Genomic DNA, 23,286 nt, shown 5'->3' with positions numbered 1-23,286 from the left:
ATTCCGTTTCTTTTTTATTATGAAAAACTCCCCAGTCCTTAACGATTACAAGCATACCCATAACATGATGCAGCCACCGCTATGCTTGAAAATATGGAGTGTGCTACTCAGTAATCTGTTGTATTGGATTTGCCCCAAACATAACACTTCGTATTCAGGTAAAAAATGAATTGCTTTGTTACAGTATTACTTTAGTGTCTTATTGCAAACAAGATGCATGCATTGGAATATTTGAATTCTGTACAGGCGTCCTTCTTTTCACTCTGTCAAATAGGTTAGTATTGTAGAGTAACTACAATATTGTTGACTCATCCTCAGTTTGTATTGATACACCATCCAAAGTGTAATTAATAACTTCACCATGCTCAAAGGGATATTCAATGTCTGCTTTAAAAAAAAAAAATATCTACCAATAGGTGCCCTTCTTTGCGAGTCATTGGAAAACCTCCCTGGCCTTTGTGGTTGAATCTGTGTTCGGAATTCACTGCTCAACTGTGTGGGGTACAGAGATGAGGTAGTCATTCAAAATAATGTTAAACACTATTATTGCACACAGAGTGAGTCCATGCAACTTATTATATGACCAATTTTTATTCCTGAGCTAATTTAGGCTCGCCATAATAAAGGGGTTGAATACTTATTGACTCAAGACATTTCAGCTTTTCATTTTGAATTAGTTTGTCAAATTTAGAAAAACATAATTCTACTTTGATATTATGGGGTATTGTGTGTAGGTCAGTGACAAAAACAATCTCAATCGAATCCATTTTAAATTCAGGCTGTAACACAACAAAATTTGGAAAAGTCAAGGGCTGTGAATACTTTCTGAACGCACTGTACATTGTCAAAGTAAACATATAACAACGATGGTCAAAGACAGAAATATACTAGACTGTTAGTAATAAATCAATAATCTCTTACCTTTCTCTCACTCTTTCTCCCTTTCTCCCTCACTGTCCCTTTCTCTCTCTCCCTTTTTTTCTCTCTCCCTTTATCTCTCCCTTTCCCTCCATTAATCAATTGCCATGGTTACCCTGGATATAAAGGCTCTATCATTATGTCATTAAATGGAACTGAATTATGGTGAACGAAGTATGGAGAGAATCAATAGAAAACGAAGATGAGTCTAGTAAATACGGCGAAGGATGGAGCGACAGGAGATGGGGCTATTTTCAGATGAGAAAAATGGCTTGACAAATGACAAGACAAAGAGACAAAATAACAGGAAGACAAAGATACTGTTCCGATTGGTAAACGATATGGGCCACATTTTCTGTCCACAAAATAGCACTAAAATGCAAAAAAATATTTATAGCAGGAATGATCTCCTACCGTAACTTAGCTTTTTACGATGTCTGTGAGAAATCTGTGATCTTTAAAGCGGATTCAACACAACTGTAATGAAAATGCGTTGCATGCAACGCAAACCCTAGCAGTAGCATTCCAAACTTGGATTAAGAGTAGCTGTCTTGTCTACCTAAAATGGTTATTATGGGCAAGTTTCTGTGCTGTTTCTGTGCTGTGTTTTGCAGACAGAAAACAGGGTTACAATAAGCCTGGAATCCACACTTATTCAGTGAATTGAAACAATCGTGAAACAGAACCATAATCACTGTGAATTCCAGGATAGCTTACAACAACAGCTCCGCTCCTACATGTCAAAACGACATCCTCTGCATGCACATTCCTTGCTATGATCACTGATCTGACATTAATCCTAATTGCTGATCGCAATCAGATCTCAAGCCTTACTTCAAAGGAAGGAAGGAGAGCAGGCGAGAGGTGAGATTTTTTTCCAGACCTGGTATTTTACCTGTTCCTTCTGTGAGGCTGGGGTCCATCAGTGCTGGTAGGGACTTTGCCACTCCAGTCTTCCCCCTCTCCCTGTCTCTCTCCCTCCCTGCCATGGAGCCCTGGCCCCTCTGACGGTTCCTCTGGGAATCCATGGATTTCAGCTTGCGTGCGTGTTTGTGGCCCTTGTAGTGAGCCTCAGCCTGGTTCTGGTCATGGAGGAGACAAAGAAACAGTATGAGAGGAGAAGAGATCTCTGGATCTCAGCATCAGAACAGCAACCAAAAATGACAAGAAATTAGGAAAGGGGAAGGATTTTGGCAAAACAACTTGGTAACTAGTTACACAGTTCATACAGTGCATTCGGAAAGTATTCAGACTGTCACGACTTCCTCCGAGGTCGGTCCCTCTCCTTGATCGGGCGACGTTCGGCGGTCGATGTCACCGGTCTTCTGGCCATCGCCGATCCACTTTTCATTTTCCATTTGTTTTGTCTTCCCACACACCTGGTTTCAATCCCATCATTACATGTTGGGTATTTAACCCTCTGTTCCCCCCCATGTCCGTGTTTGGTATTGTTTATTGTAAGTGCTTGTGCATGTTATGTCTGGTGTGCGTCGGGTTTTGTACCCATTTATTGATTGTTCTGTTTTCCGGAGGTTTTATTATTAAACTGCGCAGTTGCAACTGCACAGTTTTTGCTCTCCTGCGCCTGACTTCTCTGCCGCCAGTACGCACCCCTCACACAGACCCCTTGACTTTTTCCACATTTTGATACATTACAGCCTTATTCTAAAATAGATCAATTGTTTTTTTCCCCCTCATCAATCTACACACAATACCCCATAATGATAAGTCAAAAACAGTTTCTTTTAATTATTGAAAATGTATAAACTGAAATATCACATTTACATAAGTATTCAGACCCTTTACTCAGTACTTTGTTGAAGCACCTTTGGCAGCGATAACAGCCTCGAGTCTTCTTGGGTATGACGCTACAAGCTTGGCACACCTGTATTTGGGGAGTTTCTCCGATTCTTCTCTGTAGATCCTCTCAAGCTCTGTCAGGTTGGATGCGGAGCATCGCTGCTCTCCAGAGATGTTCGATCAGGTTCAAGTCAGGGCTCTGGCTGGGCCACTCAAGGACATTGAGAGACTTGTCCTGAAGCCACTCCTGCGTTGTCTTGGCTGTGTGCTTAGGGTCGTTGTCCTGTTGGAAGGTGAACCATCGCCCCAGTCTGAGGTCTTGAGTGCTCTGGAGCAGGTTTTCATTAAGGATCTCTCTGTACTTTGCTCCGTTTATCTTTCCCTCGTTCCTGACCAGTCTCCCAGTCCCTGCCGTTGAAAAATATCCCCACAGCATGATGCTGCCACCACCATGCTTCACCGTAGGGATGGTGCCTGGTTTCCTCCAGAAGTGATGCTTGGTATTCAGGCCAAAGATTCAATCTTGGTTTCATCAGACCAGAGAATCTTGTTTCTTATGGTCTAAGAGTCTTTAGGTGCCTTTGGCAAACTCCAAGCAGGCTGTCATATGCCTTTTATTGAGGAGTGGCTTCCATCTTGTCACTCTACTATAAAAGCCTGATTGGTGGAGTGCTGCAGAGATGGTTGTCCTTCTGGAAGGTTCTCCCATCTCTACAGATGAACTCTGGAGCTCTGTCAGAGTGACCATTGGGTTCTAGGTCACCTCCCTGACCAAGGCCCTTCTCCCCCGATTGCTGAGTTTGGCCAGGCGGCCAGCTCTAGGAAGAGTCTTGGTGGTTCCAAACTTCTTCCATTCAATGATGGAGGCCACTCTGTTCTTGGGGACCTTCAATGCTGCAGAAATGTTTTGGTAAACTTCCCCAGATCTGTGTCTCGACACAATCCTGTCTCGGAGCTCTACAGACAATTCCTTCGACCTCGTGGGTTGGTTTTTGCTCTGACATGCACTGTCAACTGTGGGACCTTATATAGACAGGTGTGTGCCTTTCCAAATAATGTACAATCAATTGAATTTATCACACCTGGACTCCAATCAAGTTGTAGAAAAATCTCAAGCATGATCAATGGAAACAAGATGCACCTGAGCTCAATTTCGAGTCTCATAGCAAAGGGTCTGAATACTTATTAAGGTATTCCCGTTTTTCACATTTTTATGAATTTGCAAAAAATTCTAAAAACCTGTTTTCCCTTTGTCATTATGGGGTATTGTGTGTAGATTGATGAGGGGAAAAAATATTTAATCAATTTTAGAATAAGGCTGTAACGTAACAAAATGTGGAAAAAGTCAAGGGGTCTGAATACTTTCCAAATGCACTGTATATATACAGTACATCACAGCCCCATCAAGCAGTTCTTCAATTAATTGACAAGCATAGCTTAAGCCCCAAAAATGTAATTAGTTCTCGTGAATGGAGCAGTCTACAGATGTATTGAGCATTCCCTCTGTGTTCATGTGTCTCTGTGTGCTCAGTGAGTGTGAGTGTCAGTTTGTGTGTGTGTGGACTGTGATGGTTCTTCTATGTGGGGATTTGGATGCCAGCAGAGAGAGGGTGTCTGGGTTTAATGCTTTTTCTGGCTGATAGGTGGAGAAAGGCTCAGCGACAACAACAACACACACACAACTTTCACAGAGATAGAGGAACAGGAGCACGCATGCGCACACACGTACACATACACCGTCAGAGTGATGAACGATCTGACAAGAGAGGAGGATAGCTTCAGCCTGTAGTATTGTTGCAACGGAGTTGACAGACTTACGGTGGAGTTGAAGCGGAGGTGACAGATGTTGCAGGAGATGATCTGTTTCCTCTTGGGCGGTGCCACACCGAACGTGTGGTTGATAACCGCCTTCTGAACCGGGTCCATCTGTCGCACACAAAACAAGCCAGACTAAACACAAACATTACTCAGATTTAGTGGTGTCTAACTATTACATGGGCGGTCAACCAACCCTCCTGGGGAGCTACTCTCCTGTAGTGTCACGGTTGTTGTAAGAGACAGACCAAAGCGCAGCGTGTGTTGAGGTCCACATATTTATTTAACGTGAAACTTCTTCAACAAAACAACTAACAAGCAACAAAATGTGACTACGTGGTGTAACAAGCACAAAACCAAACAATATCCCACAAAACACAGGTGGGAAAAAGACTACCTAAATATGATCCCCAATTAGAGGCAACGATTACCAGCTGCCTCTAATTGGGAACCATACAAAACACCAACATAGAAATAATGAACTAGAACACCTCCTAGTCGGGACGGGACATAGAGAACCAAGGGCTCTCTATGGTCAGGGCGTGACATGTAGGCCTTTGCTCTAAAATACCTGGCTCATGTTCATCAAGGCACGCAACGGAAAACTTTTAGAATGCTTTGCAACGGAAAGGGAAAATGAGTCCAGGTATTCCCTGGTTCAGTTGGTTTGATTCCGTTTGTGGCCTAATGAACACGACCCTAATCAAGGTCTTGAGGTGCACCTGATTAGTAGAATCAGGTATGTTTCAGCAGGGCTGGAGGAAAAGCCTGCAGGGGGGCATAGCTCCTCAGGAGGGTTGTTGTCCATGACCACCCCTACAGCCACCCTGTATGGTACAGAAACGGTATGAAAATCTGGATACCGTCCAACCCTAGTGTGTGCATGCCTGTCTACATGCATGTGTGTGTGTGTGAGAGCAGCTCACCATGTTGAAGTTGGGGAAGAGGTTGAGGGGGGAGGAGGCATTGACGTGGAGCGGCAGGAAGTGCTTGATGTCCAGCTGGGCCTGGAGGGGCCGTCCCGGAAGGGATAGGGAGGCCAGGAGGGGGTTGGCCTGGGACAGTGTACCTGAAGAGGGTGGGTGGAGGACATACAGATGCTGAAAATCCATTGTCTTTCAACAGGTGTTGTCAATTCTACCTGACGTAAGACAATGGGCTAAGGCTAGAATTCAATTGTCACTGATAACTCTTTGCTGTATTGGCGGTGTCAACTGGAGGTGATCAATACACCTCTGACTTCCTATCATCCTTGTGCACTCATTTGTATCATTTTAGCAGACGCTCTTATCCAGAGCAACTTACAGTAGTGAATGCATACATATCATATTTTTTTTTTCTCTGTACTGGTCCCCCATGGGAACCGAACCCACAACCCTGGCGTTGCAAACACCATGCTCTACCAACTGAGCCACACTCAAAGACTGACATCTTGTGGACATTTTCAATGGAAATTAATACAAAGCCACACTTCTCCTTGAAATAAATTCTGACTGCCGTATAGGGATGAGAATTCGAAATGATTTTGCTATCCGAATAATATCATGAAATTTATCCAGATAGTCGAAATACAAGTGTATTTCAAGGGCCGGTGTGTGTGTGACAGTCAGAGCGAGAGAGAGAGAGAGAGAGAGAGAGAGAGAGAGAGAGAGAGAGAGAGAGAGAGAGAGAGAGAGAGAGAGAGAAGCCAAACCGCTCAAGCTAGTTAGACAAACTTGTTGCTGCAATAGGTTATATATCAAACCATCTGGTAGTGCTTGTCTTGACCGCATCAAATTGTTGTAAAGAAGCTACCTAGCTACAGTAGCCAGCTAATTTAGCCAGCTAGCTAAAGTAGTTAGTCTAATTGAGGCTATTTTGCGCTTCCCGTCCTTGTCTACACCAACTCCATTCATATGAAACAACAGCCTACCTGTTGGTTTATCATTGTAGCCTACTCCTTCTCATTTAGCCAACTTAATTCCGTAATTTTAAATCTCACTTAACTTCACTTGCTACACATGGAGCCTCTGATTGTAGCGCCGCTTCGATTGAACTACAATAACAACAAGTTGAGGTATTGGGTGTAGGCTACCAGGGCGTGTCTTTTTTATGGGGCGCACTCATAAAAACTGTAATAAAACAGTTGTTTTATTTAGGGATGCACAATATGTCGGTGACCATATCGGAATCGGACGATATTAGCTAAAAATGCCAACATCGGTATCGGCCCGGTGTCTAGTTTAACGCCGATGTGCAAAACCGATGTCAAAGCTGACGTGGATACCTATATAACGTAGGTACATGACTTAATGACGCTACGTAAAATTTTGCGCTACACGTGCAACACAGCATTCCTAACCTAGCCCACAATGTCTGCTGTGTGGATTGAGCAGTCAACAAGTCGAGCAGTCATTTGAAAGAGTAAGAAGATATCAGTGAGACAACTCAAAGGCGAAATCCATTAACGCCAAGATAATGGAATTCATTGCCCTTGACAATCAACCGGTTCTCTGTCGGGGGTGATGTTGGCTTTCACGACTGGTCGAGCACCGGTACACACTACCAAGTGCGCTATTTTTCAGATGTTGCACTACCGGAGTTACACAGTAATATCGTCACTGCTATTAGCTTCATGACATACTATGGAACACCGTTTGGGTCTTTGCGTGTCAAAAAAGATACACGTCAAATAACACTATTTGACAATAACACTATTTGATGCATTAAATAAGTTTTGAATTTGACACGTCAAATAACAGTTCTATTATAGAATGTTGTGTGTTCTGAATTTGCACCTGCAAGCCAAGCGCCACCACTACTATCAGTAGCGCTGTCAAAGCTGTCCAAAAAAGTTTGCAAACAAGCAAACACCGGCCACGAACGACGTGTTTACAATACCGCGTTGGTAATAAAGCATTATTTGTTTGACCGCAACTTCTGGGGTAGCTAGCTAGCTTTAGCCTGGTACCTAACTAGCACCAATACAATCAGCCTGAAAACAATGACCAGTAGAAACTGCAGTCATTTTCATTATTCTTAGAAATGATTTAGGAATCCTTGTGAGTAAGTATTAGCTAGGTAGCCACTTGTTGTTTGCCTATTGAAATTGAACTTCAGTTCATGAAAATAAAAAACTAGCCAGCTACTTAACCCTGTTGCCCAAAGATAACATTATAAGCAGCCAGCTGGTGAGGCTCGACCGGACCGGGTTATGTGTTGTGAAGCTAGCCACAATAAGGATTAGGCACAATAGTGGAATTTGCGGTTTGCCTTCAAAATAAAAAGACCTCTTTGAAAGTGATGCAGAAGGTTAGTATTGGTGGAATCATGCCATATTTAGACTAGATAATGTTAAACAAGTTTGGAATGTGAAGCAATGAAATGGGTTATCAGTCTACTTGGTGACACCCACAGAACACAACTGTGAAGAGTTTACGCAAATATTAGCTCTTATCGCGGGACTGTGACTGTGTGAAATCACCTCCCCAGTCAGACGATTGTGTGTATTGACATTCATATCGGACTGTACAGCATTACCTAAGGATTGGGGATCAATGAAATGGGGTAACAGTCTACTCAATACACAGGCATTTTTTCCCAGCGTCCTCCTCAGAGTTATCAGACTCCAAAACATCCACGCAATATTTTTCCTCTGGAATAGTGTTCAATTTTTTTATTTATTTTATTTCACCTTTATTTAACCAGGTAGTCAAGTTGAGAACAAGTTCTCATTTACAATTGCGACCTGGCCAAGATAAAGCAAAGCAGTTCGACAACATACAACAACACAGAGTTACACATGGAGTAAACAACATACAGTCAATAATACAGTAGAAAAAAATAAGACTATATACAATGTGAGCAAATGATGTGAGATAAGGGAGTTAAAGTAAAAAAAATGCCATGGTGGCAAAGTAAATAAAGTATAGCAAGAAAAACACTGGAATGGTAGATTTGTAGTTTGAAGAAAGTTCAAAGTTCAAATCTAAATAATATGGTGCAAAGGAGCAAAATAAATAAAATAAATAAATACAGTAGGGGAAGAGGTAGTAGTTTGGGCTAAATTATAGATGGGCTATGTACAGGTGCAGTGATCTGTGAGCTGCTCTGACAGCTGGTGCTTAAAGCTAGTGAGGGAGATAAGTGTTTCCAGTTTCAGAGATTTTTGTAGTTCGTTCCAGTCATTGGCAGCAGAGAACTGGAAGGAGAGACGACCAAAGGAGGAGTTGGCTTTAGGGGTGACCAGAGAGATATACCTGCTGGAGCGTGTGCTACAGGTGGGTGCTGCTATGGTGACCAGTGAGCGGAGATAAGGGGGGACTTTACCTAGCAGGGTCTTGTAGATGACCTGGAGCCAATGTGTTTGGCGACGATTATGAAGTGAAGGCCAGCCAACGAGAGCATACAGGTCGCAGTGGTGGGTTGTATATGGGGCTTTGGTGACAAAACGGATGGCACTGTGATAGACTGCATCCAGCTTGTTGAGTAGGGTATTGGAGGCTATTTTGTAAATGACATCGCCGAAGTCGAGGATTGGTAGGATGGTTAGTTTTACGAGGGTATGTTTGGCAGCATGAGTGAAGGATGCTTTGTTGCGAAATAGGAAGCCAATTCTAGATTTCACTTTGGATTGGAGATGATTGATGTGAGTCTGGAAGGAGAGTTTACAGTCTAACCAGACACCTAGGTATTTGTAGTTGTCCACAAATTCTAAGTTAGAACCGTCCAGAGAAGTTATGCTGGATGGGCGGGTAGGTGCAGGCAGCGATCGGTTGAAGAGCATGCATTTAGTTTTACTTGTGTTTAGGAGCAGTTGGAGACCACGGAAGGAGAGTTGAATGGCATTGAAGCTCGTCTGGAGGGTTGTTAACACAGTGTCCAAAGAAGGGCCAGAAGTATACAGAATGGTGTCGTCTGCGTAGAGGTGGATCAGAGATTCACCAGCAGCAAGAGCGACATCATTTATGTATACAGAAAAAAGGGCCCAAGAATTGAACCCTGTGGTACCCCCATAGAGACTGCCAGAGGTCCAGACAGTAGGCCCTCCGATTTGACACACTGAACTCTGTCAGAGAAGTAGTTGGTGAACCAGGCGACGCAATCGTTTGAGAGACCAAGGCTACTAAGTCTGCCGATGAGGATGTGGTGATTAACAGAGTCAAAAGCTTTGGCCAGGTCAATGAATACGGCAGCACAGTATTGTTTCTTATCGATGGCGGTTACGATGTCGTTTAGGACCTTGAGCGTGGCTGAGGTGCACCCATGACCAGCTCTGAAACCAGATTGCATAGCGGAGAGGGTGCGGTGGGATTCGAAATAGTCGGTAATCTGTTTGTTGACTTGGCTTTCGAAGACCTTAGAAAGGCAGGGTAGGATGGATATAGGTCTGTAGCAATTTGGGTCAAGAGTGTCACCTCCTTTGAAGAGGGGGATGACAGCAGCTGCTTTCCAATCTATGGGAATCTCAGACGACACGAAAGAGAGGTTGAACAGGCTAGTAATAGGGGTTGCAATAATTTCGGGAGAGAATTTTAGAAAGAAAGGGTCCAGATTGTCAAGCCCAGCTGATTTGTAGGGGTCCAGATTTTGCAGCTCTTTCAGAACATCAGCTGAATGGATTTGGGAGAAGGAGAAATGGGGGAGGCTTGGGCGAGTAGCTGTGGGGGGTGCAGTGCTGTTGAATGCAGTAGGGGTAGTTAGGTGGAAAGCATGGCCAGCCGTAGAAAAATGCTTATTGAAATTCTGAATTATAGTGGGCTTATCGGTGGTGACAGAGTTTCCTATCCTCAGTGCAGTGGGCGGTTGGGAAGAGGTGTTCTTATTCTCCATGGACTTTACAATGTCCCAGAACTTTTTAGAGTTGGAGTTGCACGAAGCAAATTTCTGTTTGAAAAAGCTAGCCTTGGCGTTTCTAACTGCCTGTGTGTATTGGTTTCTAACTTCCCTAAAAAGTTGCATATCGCGGGGGCAGTTCGATGCTAATGCAGAACGCCACAGGATATTTTTGTGTTGGTTAAGGGCAGTCAGGTCTGGGGAGAACCAAGGGCTATATCTGTTCCTGGTTCTAAATTTCTTGAAAGGGGCATGCTTATTTAAGATGAAGAGGAAGGCATTTTTAAAAAATAACCAGGCATCCTCTACTGACGGGATGAGGTCAATATCCTTCCAGGATACCAGGGCCAGGTCGATTAGAAAGGCTTGCTCGTTGAAATGTTTCAGGGAGCGTTTGACAGTGATGAGTGGAGGTCGTTTGACCGCTGACCCATTACGGGTGCAGGCAATGAGGCAGTGATCGCTGAGATCTTGGTTGAAAACAGCAGAGGTGTAATTAGAGGGCACATTGGTTAGGATGATATCTATGAGGGTGCCAGTGTTTGCGGCTTTGGGGTTGTACCTGGTGGGTTCATTAATAATTTGTGTGAGATTGAGGGCATCAAGCTTGGATTGGAGAATGGCTGGGGTGTTAAGCATGTCCCAGTTTAGGTCGCCTAGTAGCACGAGCTCTGAAGATAGATGGGGGGCAATCAGTTCACATATGGTGTCCAGAGCACAGCTAGGGGCCGAGGGGGGTCTATAGCAGGCGGCAACGGTGAGAGACTTGTTTTTGGAGAGGTGGATTTTTAAAAGTAGAAGTTCAAATTGTTTGGGTACAGACCTGGATAGCAGGACAGAACACTGCAGGCTATCTCTGCAGTAGATTGCAACACCGCCCCCTTTGGTCGTTCTATCTTTTCTGAAAACGTTGTAGTTAGGGATGAAGATTTCACAGTTTTTGGTGGACTTCCTAAGCCAAGATTCAGACACAGCTAGGACATCCGGGTTGGCAGAGTGTGCTAAAGCAGTGAATAAAACAAACTTAGGGAGGAGGCTTCTAATGTTAACATGCATAAAACCAAGGCTATTACGGTTACATTAGTCATCAAAAGAGAGTGCCTGGGGGGTAGGAGTGGAGCCAGGCACTGCAGGGCCTGGATTCACCTCTACATCCCCAGAGGAGCAGAGAAGAATAAGTATGAGGGTACGGCTAAAAGCTATAAGAATTGGTCGTCTGTGACGTCCAGAATAGAGAGAAAAAGGAGCAGGTTTCTGGGGGCGATAAAATAGCTTCAAGGTATAATGTACAGACAAAGGTATGGTGGGATGTGAGTACAGAGGAGGTAAACCTAGGCATTTAGTGATTATGAGAGAGATATTGTCTCTAGAAACATCATTGAAACCAGAAGATGTCATAGCATGTGTGGGTGGAGGAACTGAGAGGTTGGATAAGGTATAATGAGCAGGGCTAGAGGCTCTACAGTGAAATAAGCCAATAAACACTAACCAGAACAGCAATGGACAAGGCATATTGACATTAAGGAGAGGCATGCTTAGCCGAGTGATCAGAGGGTCCAGTGAGATTCAGACAGCTAGCCGGGCCATAGGTAGCAAGCTGGTGGAAGATGGGAGGGAGGTTTGTTTTTAGCCACCTCGTGCGTTTCCGTCTGTGGGTTAGTGGGGTTCCGTGTGGAAGGGGGGACCTGTCCAAGTTGGCAAAATAGTTAGTTATAGTGGCCCAAGAAAAGTGTCCGATAGACCTATTCAGATCGCAGCCGAAAAGACAGCTAACGATTAGCCGGCCGCAGATGGGCGATCAGGTTACGTCGCGACGGAGGGGCCAGTTGGACAACTCCCTCGGGCAGATAACGTCGGTGGTCCAGTCGTGAAGACCCGATGGGGCTCCGCATCGGCAGTAAAACGGGTCAGGATAGGTGAGTTGTAGCCCAGGAGACACTTCAGCTGGCTAGCTCAGGAATAGCCCACGAGTGGCTGACGGAACTCTTCAGCTGGCTAGCTGGTTAGCTCCGTAATAATGTGTGTTAATTCCGTGACCGACGTTGCCAATAGTCACTCAGGTAGCAGCTAGTTAGCTGCAAGATCCAGGTGTAAATGTCCAGAGCCTGCGGTAGAAATCGGGGAAAGGATAGAGAATAGGTCCGATATGCTCTGGTCTGAGTCGCGCTGTACAAAAACTGGCGATAGCTTTTCGAGCTAATGGACAGCTGAGGACGGCTAACCGTGGCTAGCTGAACTTCAACGTTAGCCAGTGAAAATGGCTAACCTCTGGCTAGCTTCTGTTGTGGAATTCAGATGAGGTAAATAATACTTTCTTTTTTTTTTAAATAGGTGAGGCGGGTTGCAGGAGAGTGCTTTGAGGTTGAGTATTTGAATAAAAAAATGTAAAAAGATAAGTGAAGAAAAAATATGTAAATATATATATACACGAGACACGACAGGACGTCTGAACTGCTACGCCATCTTGGAATATATGGAATATATTCAATACACATATGTTGACAATAAACGTGGCTCAATTCAGTTGTTTCAGAGTCCCGCAATAAGAGCTACGACGCTAATGTTCTCTGGGTGTCACTGAGTAGACTGATACCCCATGTCATTGATCCACAATCCATAGGTAAGGCTGTACAGTGAAATAAGCATGCCCCCAATGCAATTCTAAAGTCTAACACATACAGTGTGATTTCAACAGATTTTTGTCAAATTAACAAATTCTTGTCTTTTGTTGATTTTATATAACAACATTCCAACCTCGTTTAGCATCATCTATTCAATTATGGCATAATTCTACTATTTGTATTTATTTGCATCACTGTCAATTACATACTTTTATTTTGAAGGCTAACCACAAAGTCCACTATTGTGGCTAATCTTTATTGTGGCTAGCTTCACATAGATGGGTCCAACCACCATTAATCAAATAACAACTGTCTTATGAACTAGGGTTATTTTAGATGACACCTAGCTATATAGCTACTGAAACAGATTATGTCATTTTGCTATGTTTTGGGGAAGAAAATTGTTTGCATCCTTGAGCTAGCTAGCTTTTTTTATGACCAGCAGGTCAGAGACAACTTTACCAGCATCATAGCATACGTATTGATGAATCGTTGTGACATATGAAATACGAGTGATAGTGTAATCAATGTGTAATAACTACATAAAAAATGTATGAACGCGTTAAATAATTATGTGACGTGCAGTCATATTCAGGTTCTGATTGATCAACAAGCTTATTTGGCAAAGACCCAAACGGCGTTCCATAGAAATCCTGGTTGAGAATGAAATGACTAAATGAACAACGATACAGCACAGCAAGTAAGTGAAAGAAATAGGTTTTGATTATGTTTTACTGGTAATGGGGTCATACATAAATGCCAACAAAATAACTTTTTGGTCAGTGTGGTGTGTAACCTTTATTTAACTAGGCAAGTCAGTTAAGAACACATTCTTATATACAATGACTGCCTACCCCAGCCAAACCCGGACGACGCTGGGCCAATTGTGCGCCGCCCTATGGGAGTCCCAATCACGGCCGGTTGTGATACAGCCTGGAATCGAACCAGGGACTGTAGTGACGCCTCTTGCACTGAGATGCAGTGCCTTAGACTGCTGCGTCCATGTGTGTGTGTTAACTATTTAACTGTACTAGAATGCTTAAAAGGCCGCTAACATTTTAAATATCGGTTATCGGTATCGGGGGTTTTTTTGGCCAAGAAAATATCGGATATCGGTATCGGCCAAAAATGTCATATCGGTGCATCACTAGTTTTATTATAATTTTGAATGTAATGGTCTATCCTTGTTGGCTATGTAGCAATGTCACAGATAATTTGATTGCATTTTAGTCAAAGCCTTTTAAAGCCTATCTCTCAAAAAAGAATACTCTCCCAAGTAAATGAATACTAACGTCTGTTCGGATATTTGAAAAATCGAATACCCGTGCCCATCCCTACTGCCGTACTGAGTACTACAATCTACACATTTCTGTCCTGTCCACTAAGCAGAACTCTCAATGTGCAAAGTTGTCCAAAAATAACCAGAATATTTTAAGGATTAAGGACAGCACTTAATCCAAATCAAGTTTGGAGTACTGTAGCTTGGCACACACATTTCTATTGTGGTACAGCTATAAGAGATTGGTCAGCAGAGAGAGAGAGAGGGAAGAGAGAGCGAGAGAGGGAGAGAGAGAGAGAGCAAATGGGGCTTAAATAGCCAATTATATTACTTTTGATCTTGATGGAGGTGAACACTACCCCTGGAGATATTACCATCAGCACACATTAATAGCAATCAGGATCCATTAAATAGAATGTGTGTTTGTGCTTGCTTGCGTGCTCGTGCGTGTGCGTGTGTGTGTGTGTGTGTGTGTGTGATAAAGCAGAAACTAGGGGAACATTTTCACCTCCAACTGGGTGCTGTGCTAAGTTGTGACTTTTGGGGACCTTGACTCTTTCTTTCTATCTCCCTCTCTTTCTAACTCTCTCCTCTATCTCTCTCTCTCTTACTCTCTCCCTTCACCCTCTCTCATTCTCTGTTTCCCTTTCTCTCCCCCGCTCTCTCTCTCACCCCATTCTCTCTCTCTCTACCTCGCTGTCTCCCCCCTCTCCTCTCCCCTCCCCTCTCTCTCACACAAATCTGCAATTGATCTCAATAATCTTTCAAGCATTAAGTCACAAAAAGTAGCAGGCGAGAAATGTAATGTTTTGCTCCATAGAAGCGGGTATGAACATCAACTGTGAGTGAATTTATATTTGGCTCAGAAAAATATTTTGGCTACAAGTATAGTTAGAGGTTTAAAAAAAAATGTTGGCCTTCATTTGACACTTTTAACCACGCACTCAGTCTTTTGCAGTCCTTGTTTTCAACTGGTCGACTGTGCATTGAATCATGCTTTTTAATCTTACCCTTAAACTTGTTGTATGTATGTCTGAAAGTATGTATATATATATATGCATTTTTTACACTACACAAGAGTTGCCCTTCACGATCCATTGAATTGATGGTTAAACAGTTTTCCTCTTTCAACCCGGCTTCAACTTCCCGAGAGAAAGATACCATATTCATGGATGATAGGAGTGTAGATGCAATGATCCTTTTCATAGAGTGGGGATAAAAGCTTATGAGGCAGAGAAATGATGGCACACTGCAAACTGGAGGCTTAATCGCTATTATTTTGAGGATTAGTCTTTTGGTGACTCACCGTCCCAGTGTTTATCATTCTTTTGATGAGGAAAAGGGTAACAAGCCTTTCAATGCAGAGGATCGGACTGACAGCACCTCAGAAGAGTGTTTCAGAGCTGACGCCATCCCTTAGGATCCTCCATATTGTCGAACGTTCCCTTAACAGTCTCATTAGGTCATTAACTAACGTTTTCATAGTAATGTTCCCGTGATGTGCAAGGAATGTTTCCAAGAGACCATTCCCTTAATGTCAAATAGAACTTACTCAGACCGTGGTTACCATGTTCTCATAACTTAAATTATTTATATTCTAGACACGTTTCATTCCCTCCCAAAAATTTGTCATTACAAATCATGTCTTGTTATTGTTGCCAAGCCAATCAAGTCTCTGATTGGTGAACCCCTGATCCAATCATAGTGCTTTGTCTGTTGGCAAGGTTTGGGATACTCTCATACCCAGTGCTTTAAACATAGTGTTTTCAACGTATATATTTGAAATATTAGACATTTGTTAATAAGTTACTTTATTAACCGGAGCTGATAAAGCGCAAGAGGGAGAGAGAGGTGCAGCTCTAGCAAGCGGGGGAGGGGCCGTACTGTGAGTGAGTGACACGGGGAGCAGGGAGGAGGGATGGAGAGAGAGACAGCAACCAACCAAGCCTACTGGCGCTATAGTAGACTAATAGCTGCCATAGCTAGGTTATTTATCATAAAATATGATTACATAGTACTTGTCTTGACTGCATCAAACCCGGAGAAGCTAGTTAAGCCAGCTAACTGTTAGGCTAATTGAGGTTGCAGTGCATGCACTTTCTCATTCTACATTTACAAATAACAACAACTCCATTCAGAATATTAAGTAGCAGCCTAGGTTGTTATAGACTATCCTTCTCCTTTAACTTTTAATTACGGCATTTTAATTGCATCTTTTATTGATTAGATATCTCCTAACTTTTGCCACACGGAGGCTCTATGACTGTAGTCTATTGCCGCTTTAATGACTTATGATTGGCCAACAACAACAACAAGCTACACTCGCCATGCTCCACTCATGAAAAGCAAAAGCAGCAGCATAAATGATAAAATCTCTCTCTCTCTCTACTGCAGGAGCAAGCCAGTTAAAATTACACAAACACGAGACCTGTGACAATCATACCAGATATCCGACCCAGACCCGTGACATTATTTAGAATTCTGGTTCCGACCCGCTCGGGTCTCAGATCGGGTATCGGGTATTCGGGTACTGGTGGATCCATGAAGTCAAGTGCAATCACCATTATTGCTTACATCCTTCAAGTTGCTTCATCTACATAAGTGCCTAGGGTTGAGGGGTTAGGGTTTCTTCTAGACAGGGTTTAACTACTATATTGTGGCCCAATAAGCACATGCCTGGGTTCGAGACCCGCTAGGGGAGTCACCCTACTCTCACATTCTTAGCAATATACACTACCGTTCAAAAGTTTGGGGTCACTTAGAAATGTCCTCGTTTTTGAAAGAAAATCAAATTTTTTGTCCATTAAAATAACATCAAATTGATCAGAAATACAGTGTAGACGGGATGCTGGCCTTCTAGGCAGAGTTCCTCTGTCCAGTGTCTGTGTTCTTTTGCCCATCTTAATCTGTTCTTTTTATTGTCCAGTCTGAGATATGGCTTTTTCTTTGCAACTCTGCCTAGAAGGGCAGTTTTCAGCTGTGCTAACATAATTGCAAAAGGGTTTCCTAACGATCAATTAGCCTTTTAAAACCTAACGATCAATTAGCCTTTTAAATGATAAACTTGGATTAGCTAACACAACGTGCCATTGGAACACAGGAGTGATGGTTGCTGATAATGGGCCTCTGTACGCCTATGTAGATATTCCATGAAAAATCTTCCGTTTCCAATAGTCATTTACAACATTAGCAATGTCTACGCTGTTTTCTGATCAATTGGATGTCATTTTAATGGACCAAAAATGTGCTTTTCTTTCAAAAACAAGGACATTTCGAAATGACCCCAAACTTTTGAACGGTAGTGTATGTTAATGCCATTATTTGGCAACAGTTACAACACACCTGTCTGATCTAATTAAAATGAGTTTCTCCATGACACGTTTGTTCTACATGGTAAATGTGTTGTTGATTTAAAAAAGACGATAAGGGTCTCTTTGAGATGCTCAGCTATATTGAATGAATAAATACTGACAAGTAGTACTGGTAGTGGAAATGTAGTACTACTTTGTGCTCAAGGGGAAATCCTACAGATTCCCAACCTTTAATAAGAAACACATTTTAATTAGATCAGATAGTTGTGTTGTAACTGTTGCCAAATAATGACATGAATATATTTAGCTAAGAATGTGATAGTAGGATGACTACCCTAGCAGGTCTCGGACCCAGGCCACAGGCACCAATGACAAACGCCCTAACCGCTGTCCCAATAAATGTACGTAGTTCTGTCATCGAGCTCTTCTTGTCAATTAATGTTCTGTAATATGTCATGTTTCATGATTTGTGTGGACCCCAGGAAGAGTAGTTGGTGCTTTTGCAACAGCTAATGGAGATCCTAATAAAATACCCCTCTCATGAAACGTGTCTAGAACATTAGTATCTTATATTCCGAGAACACGGCAACCATGTACTGTGAATGCTTGGCGGAACGTTGATGGAATATTCTCCTAACACGGGCACAGCGGGAACGTTATATTTGTTATGTTTAGAAATACTAGCATCAACAGGAAAACGTAAGGTCACACTTCCATCACTATCAATTAACCACATGTGGAATGTCAGTCACTTGTTGCCGTTGGACAATTGAGCCCCAGAAGAATAACGTGATTCCACCAGGCTTCCTAATATACCTATGGGCATAGCAGTTCAATAATCACCTGGCTCTCTTTCTCACCAACGGGGGTAAATCATGGATTTAAACGATTGCTTACCCCTTGTCTCGCACTTGCAGCAAAAGTTTACGCCGTCACCCCTCTACCTCCCCACCGCCACCAGCTAAGGGTCCCAGCATCAGAATACAGTATCTTACACCCAGCCAGTGGGGTACTGATGCCAGATGCCCATCCAAGGGCTATCTGCCATCCCTGCGTCTGGCTCTGGGGTTCATCCCCCAGAGACGGGGCCATCCCCCACATCTATTTGAATAAATGTTCATATATACATTTAGTCTCTCTTGTTCATTCAGTTAAGCCTGCCCTCAATTTAACTACCACCTGAGTGTGCACGGGGGCCTATGTCTATCCACTTGTTCTCATTTTGCTCTCTTTTATAGAATCACAGAGAAATCAAATATTTTTTTTTATTATTTTATTTTGGGCCCTGTTGACGTTCAGGGTTCTCTCTTTGGCTTTGTTTTGGAGCTGAAGAGGCGGGAGACAGCTGCTCCTCACCACCTGGGCAGACCCAGGGCCTACACACACACACACACACACACACACACACACACACACACACACACACACACACACACACACACACACACACGTGGTTTCTGATTGGGCCATTGTTTGTCTGAATGTTGTGAATGTGCTTAAGTATTCTCATAAAAACATATTTGACTCTAAAACCATCAAGGGTAGAAAACTTGTTATCTCGACACAGTTATCTCTCCGTTTGCACAAATGATGCAGAATCATGGCTGAAAAAACAACACAATTAAATTGGAATGACTTTAGAGAGACGATTACGTACACTAAAGATTTAACACACCATTGTAACTACGTCACGACACTTATGGCTACTTCTAATCGTGAAAAACATACCGTTTCTCACATAATGAGCATTTTAAAACTTGTTTTTTTCCCAGTCTGTCACATTCCTTTTAGGGATATATTATAAAGTATTTATTTAGTCACGGAATAAAAGCAATTACTGTACTATACTGTGCTTATGCAATAATGATGATGCTATTTGCTGCTTATAGACTAGGACAATAGGCTGACAGGATGGGGAAGAGTTTTTAGTTTCCATTAGACAAGCAGGCTACCATCTACAGCTACAGCGGAGCTAAACGAGAGAGTGAGAGGGTGGAGAGAGAGAGAGGGTGGAGAGAGAGAGAGAGAGAGAGAGAGAGAGAGAGAGAGAAGGGGGGGACCTTCCTTTTCTTGACAGCAAAAGACACCTCTGTACTCGTCAATAAATACTTTTTTGCCCAGGCAAACTCTTTTTTTCACTCTGTCACTGTCCATGCACGCACACATGCGTGCACACGCAAACATAAACACACAAACACACACACAGCAACCCGACGGCTTAGTGAGAAAGTCTTCCTGCAGGGTAACATCCAGCCAAGTTCAGGCCTCCCATCGTAATCTGCCCTATTTTTGCTTATTGCACTCTGAGCCCACTTTCACACTGGCATTTTAAAACATACAATGAATTGTTCAAGGTTAAATCCACTGCTGGTGTCCTTGAGTCATTGAACCAGCAGGGCATTCTGAAAGCCTGTTTACTTTGGTTATATACTGTAGATGTAAATTCTAATTCCAAATTTCCAAGTGCCAAATAAATACCATTCTTTTTGATGTAGTGGACATCTTAATGGCATCATTTTCTGGTTGTAAACTATTCTTTTGGTTAATAAGTCCTCAAATAACTAGATTACAACCAACTAGTCTATCACAGCCAGGTAAGTACAGTCCAGTGTCTATACGGGTCCACACTTTTCAGTGTTAAGTTTAGTTTAAAGACTTATTTGCATATTTCCCAGAGTGCCTTGCCTTTGGAGTGAATTGTAAAATTTCCACCCAAGACTGTATTTGATAGTTACAGAGACAGGGTTATTGCATTTATCTATTTTCGGTCCTGTGACCTACACCAAGTGATATCTTAAGTGAATATGTTATCATAAAAATGTGGTCATTTAACACAATACAACACATATTTCATAAGGCCTAATGTTGAGGGCAAGTCACATCATGCTGGCTTGCAAAGTGATTTGTAATTCGTATTGGCTTACAGCCCAAAACATTTCAACCTCAACCAGCATTCATAATGACTGCGGGATTGGGAAGATTAAGATGTGATACTACCTAAACCATCTAAACTGAAACAACCACTTTGGTAAAGAGTGCAATAAGTCCAACTAACAAATTTGATAAGTTAAGAATAATATACAGTGCATTCAGAAAGTATTCACACCCCTTGACTTTTTCCACATTTTGTTGTGTTATAGCCAGAATAAAAAATATATTAAATTGAGATTTTTTGGTCACTGGCCTCCCCTTAATGTTAAAGTGGAATAATGTTTTTCCAAATGAATTAAAAATGAAAAGCTGAAATACCTTGAGTCAATAAGTATTCCGCTTTGTTATGGCGGACCAAATTAAGTTCAGGAGTAAAAATGTGCTTAACAAGTCACATAAGTTGCAGTCGAGCAGTACATTTCTAACACAGATTCAACCACAAAGCCCATGGAGGTTTTCCAATGCCTCGTAACTAAGGGCACCTATTGGCAGATGGGTAATTATTGTATTTTTTAAAGAAGACACTGAAAATCCATTTGAGCATGGTGAAGTTATTAATTACACTTTGGTATATCAATACACCCAGGCACTACAAAGATAATGGCTCACATCAACACCATTATCCCAGAAACCCTAGACCCTGTCATGCCATGATCTGTTTCACCTGTCCTTGTGCTTGTCTCCACCCCATCCAGGTGTCGCTCATCATCCCCTGTGTATTTATCCCTTTGTTTTCTGTCTCTCTGTGCCCGTTCGTCTTGTTTGCCAAGTCAACCAGCGTTTATCTCCTAGCTCCTATTTTTCCCAATCTCTGTTTTTCCTAGTCCTCCTGGTTTTGACCCTCGCCTGTCCTGACACCGAACCTGCCTGACCATTCTTCCTGTCCTGACCTCGAGACTGCCTAACGCCCTGTACTGTTTGGACTCGGACCTGGTTTCTGAACTCTCGCCTGTACCCGACCTGCCTTTTGCCTACCCCTTGTGTTATAATAAATATCGGAGCTCAACCATCTGCCTCCTGTGTCTGAATATGGGTCTCGTCTTGTGCCCTTACAGACCCACACCAATTTGCATACTGTCCTAACAGATCCACAGATGATGAAATCTCTATTGCACTCCACACTGCCCTTTCCCACCTGGACAAAAGGAACACCTATGTGAGAATGCTATTCATTGACTACAGCTCAGCGTTCAACACCATAGGGCCCTCAAAGCTCATCACTAAGATAATGACCCTGGGACTAAACACCTCCCTCTGCAACTAGATCCTGGACTTCCTGATGAGCCGCCCCCAGGTGATAAGGGTAGGTAACAACACATCCGCCATGTTGATCCTCAACACGGGGGCCCCTCAGGGGTGCATGTTCAGTCCCGTCCTGTACTCCCTGTTCAACCTGCACGGCCAGGCACGACTCCAACACTATCATTAAGTTTGCCCATGACACAACAGTCGTAGGCCTGATCACCGACAACGACGAGACAGCCTGGCCGTGTGGTGCCAGGACAACAACCTCTCCCTCAACGTGATCAAAACAAAGGAGATGATTGTGGACTACAGGAAAAGGAGGACCGAGCACACCTCCATTCTCATCGACGGGGCTGTAGTGGAGCAGGTTGTGAGCTTCAAGTTCCTTGGTGTCCACATCACCAACAAACTAACATGGTCCAAGCCACACCAAGACAGTCGTGAAGAGGGCACGACAAAACCTATTCCCCCTCAGGATACTGAAAAGATTTGGTATGGGTCCTCAGATCCTCAAAAGGTTCTACAACTGCACCATCGAGAGCATCCTGACTGGTTGCATAACTACCTGGCATGGCAACTGCTCGGCCTCCGACTGCAAGGCACTGCAGAGGGTAGTGCGTACGGCCCAGTACATCACTGGGGCTAAGCTTCCTGCCATCCAGGACCTCTATACCAGGCGGTGCCATTAGGAAGGCCATAAAAAATTTCAAAGACTCCAGCCACCCTAGTCATAGACTGTTCTCTCTGCTACCGCATGGCAAGCGGTACCGGAGCGCCAAGTCTAGGTCCAAGAGGCTTCTAAACAGCTTCTACCCTCAAGCCACAAGACTCCTGAACATCTAATCAAATGGCTACCGAGACTATTTGCATTGCCCCCCCCCCCCCACTCTTTTACGCTGCTGCTACTCCTTGTTATTATCTATGCATAGTCACTTTAATAACTCTACCTACATGTACATACTACCTCAATTACCTCGACTAAACGGTGCCCCCGCACATTGACTCTGTACCGGTACCCCCTGTATATAGCTTCGCTATTATTATTTTACTGCTGCTCTTTAATTATTTGTTCATTTTATTTCTTATTCATATTTATTTATTTTTAAAATGCATTGTTGGTTAGAGCTTGTAAGTAAGCATTTCACTGTAAGGTCTTGTTTGAAACAAGGCACTGTATTTGATTTTGATTTGATACAGGAGTCCTTCCTAACTCAGTTGCCAGAGAGGAAGGAAGCCACTCTGGGATTTCACCATGAAGCCAATGGTGACTTTAAAACAGTTACAGAGTTTAATGGCTGTGATATGAGAAAACTGAGGATGGATCAACAACATTATAGTTACTCCACAATACTAACCTAATTGACAGAGTGAAAAGAAAGAAGCCTGTACAGAATACAAATATTACAAAGCATGAATCCTGTTTGAAACAAGGCACTAAGGTAATACTGTAACAAATGTGGAAAAGCAATTAACTTTTTGTCCTGAATACAAAGTGTTATGTTTGGGGCAAGTCCAATACAACATATTAGTGAGTAGCACTCTCCATATTTTC

The 23,286-nt window shown here is 43.0% G+C and overlaps 1 protein-coding gene across 2 annotated transcripts in view; it reads right to left on the bottom strand.

Annotated features, from left to right (window-relative positions):
- Nucleotides 1-23,286, bottom strand: part of LOC115161268 (zinc finger protein 385C) — a 144,893-nt gene that overhangs the window by 10,300 nt on the left and 111,307 nt on the right. The window contains exons 4-6 of one of the 2 annotated variants that reach the window (XM_029712108.1): nucleotides 5,460-5,602; nucleotides 4,537-4,644; nucleotides 1,814-2,000 (exon numbers count right to left, since the gene is read on the bottom strand). In XM_029712108.1, the coding sequence (XP_029567968.1) occupies nucleotides 1,814-2,000; nucleotides 4,537-4,644; nucleotides 5,460-5,602 (438 nt within the window). Of the gene's footprint in view, nucleotides 1-1,801; nucleotides 2,001-4,536; nucleotides 4,645-5,459; nucleotides 5,603-23,286 lie in introns of both variants that reach the window. The other variant, XM_029712116.1, reaches the window with a different exon arrangement.

The sequence above is a fragment of the Salmo trutta genome, chromosome 2 (assembly GCF_901001165.1).
Source record: "Salmo trutta chromosome 2, fSalTru1.1, whole genome shotgun sequence".
Lineage (NCBI taxonomy): Eukaryota > Metazoa > Chordata > Actinopteri > Salmoniformes > Salmonidae > Salmo > Salmo trutta.
The sequence above is the reverse complement of the archived record's forward strand: the minus strand, read 5'-3'. Positions and strand labels throughout refer to the sequence as shown.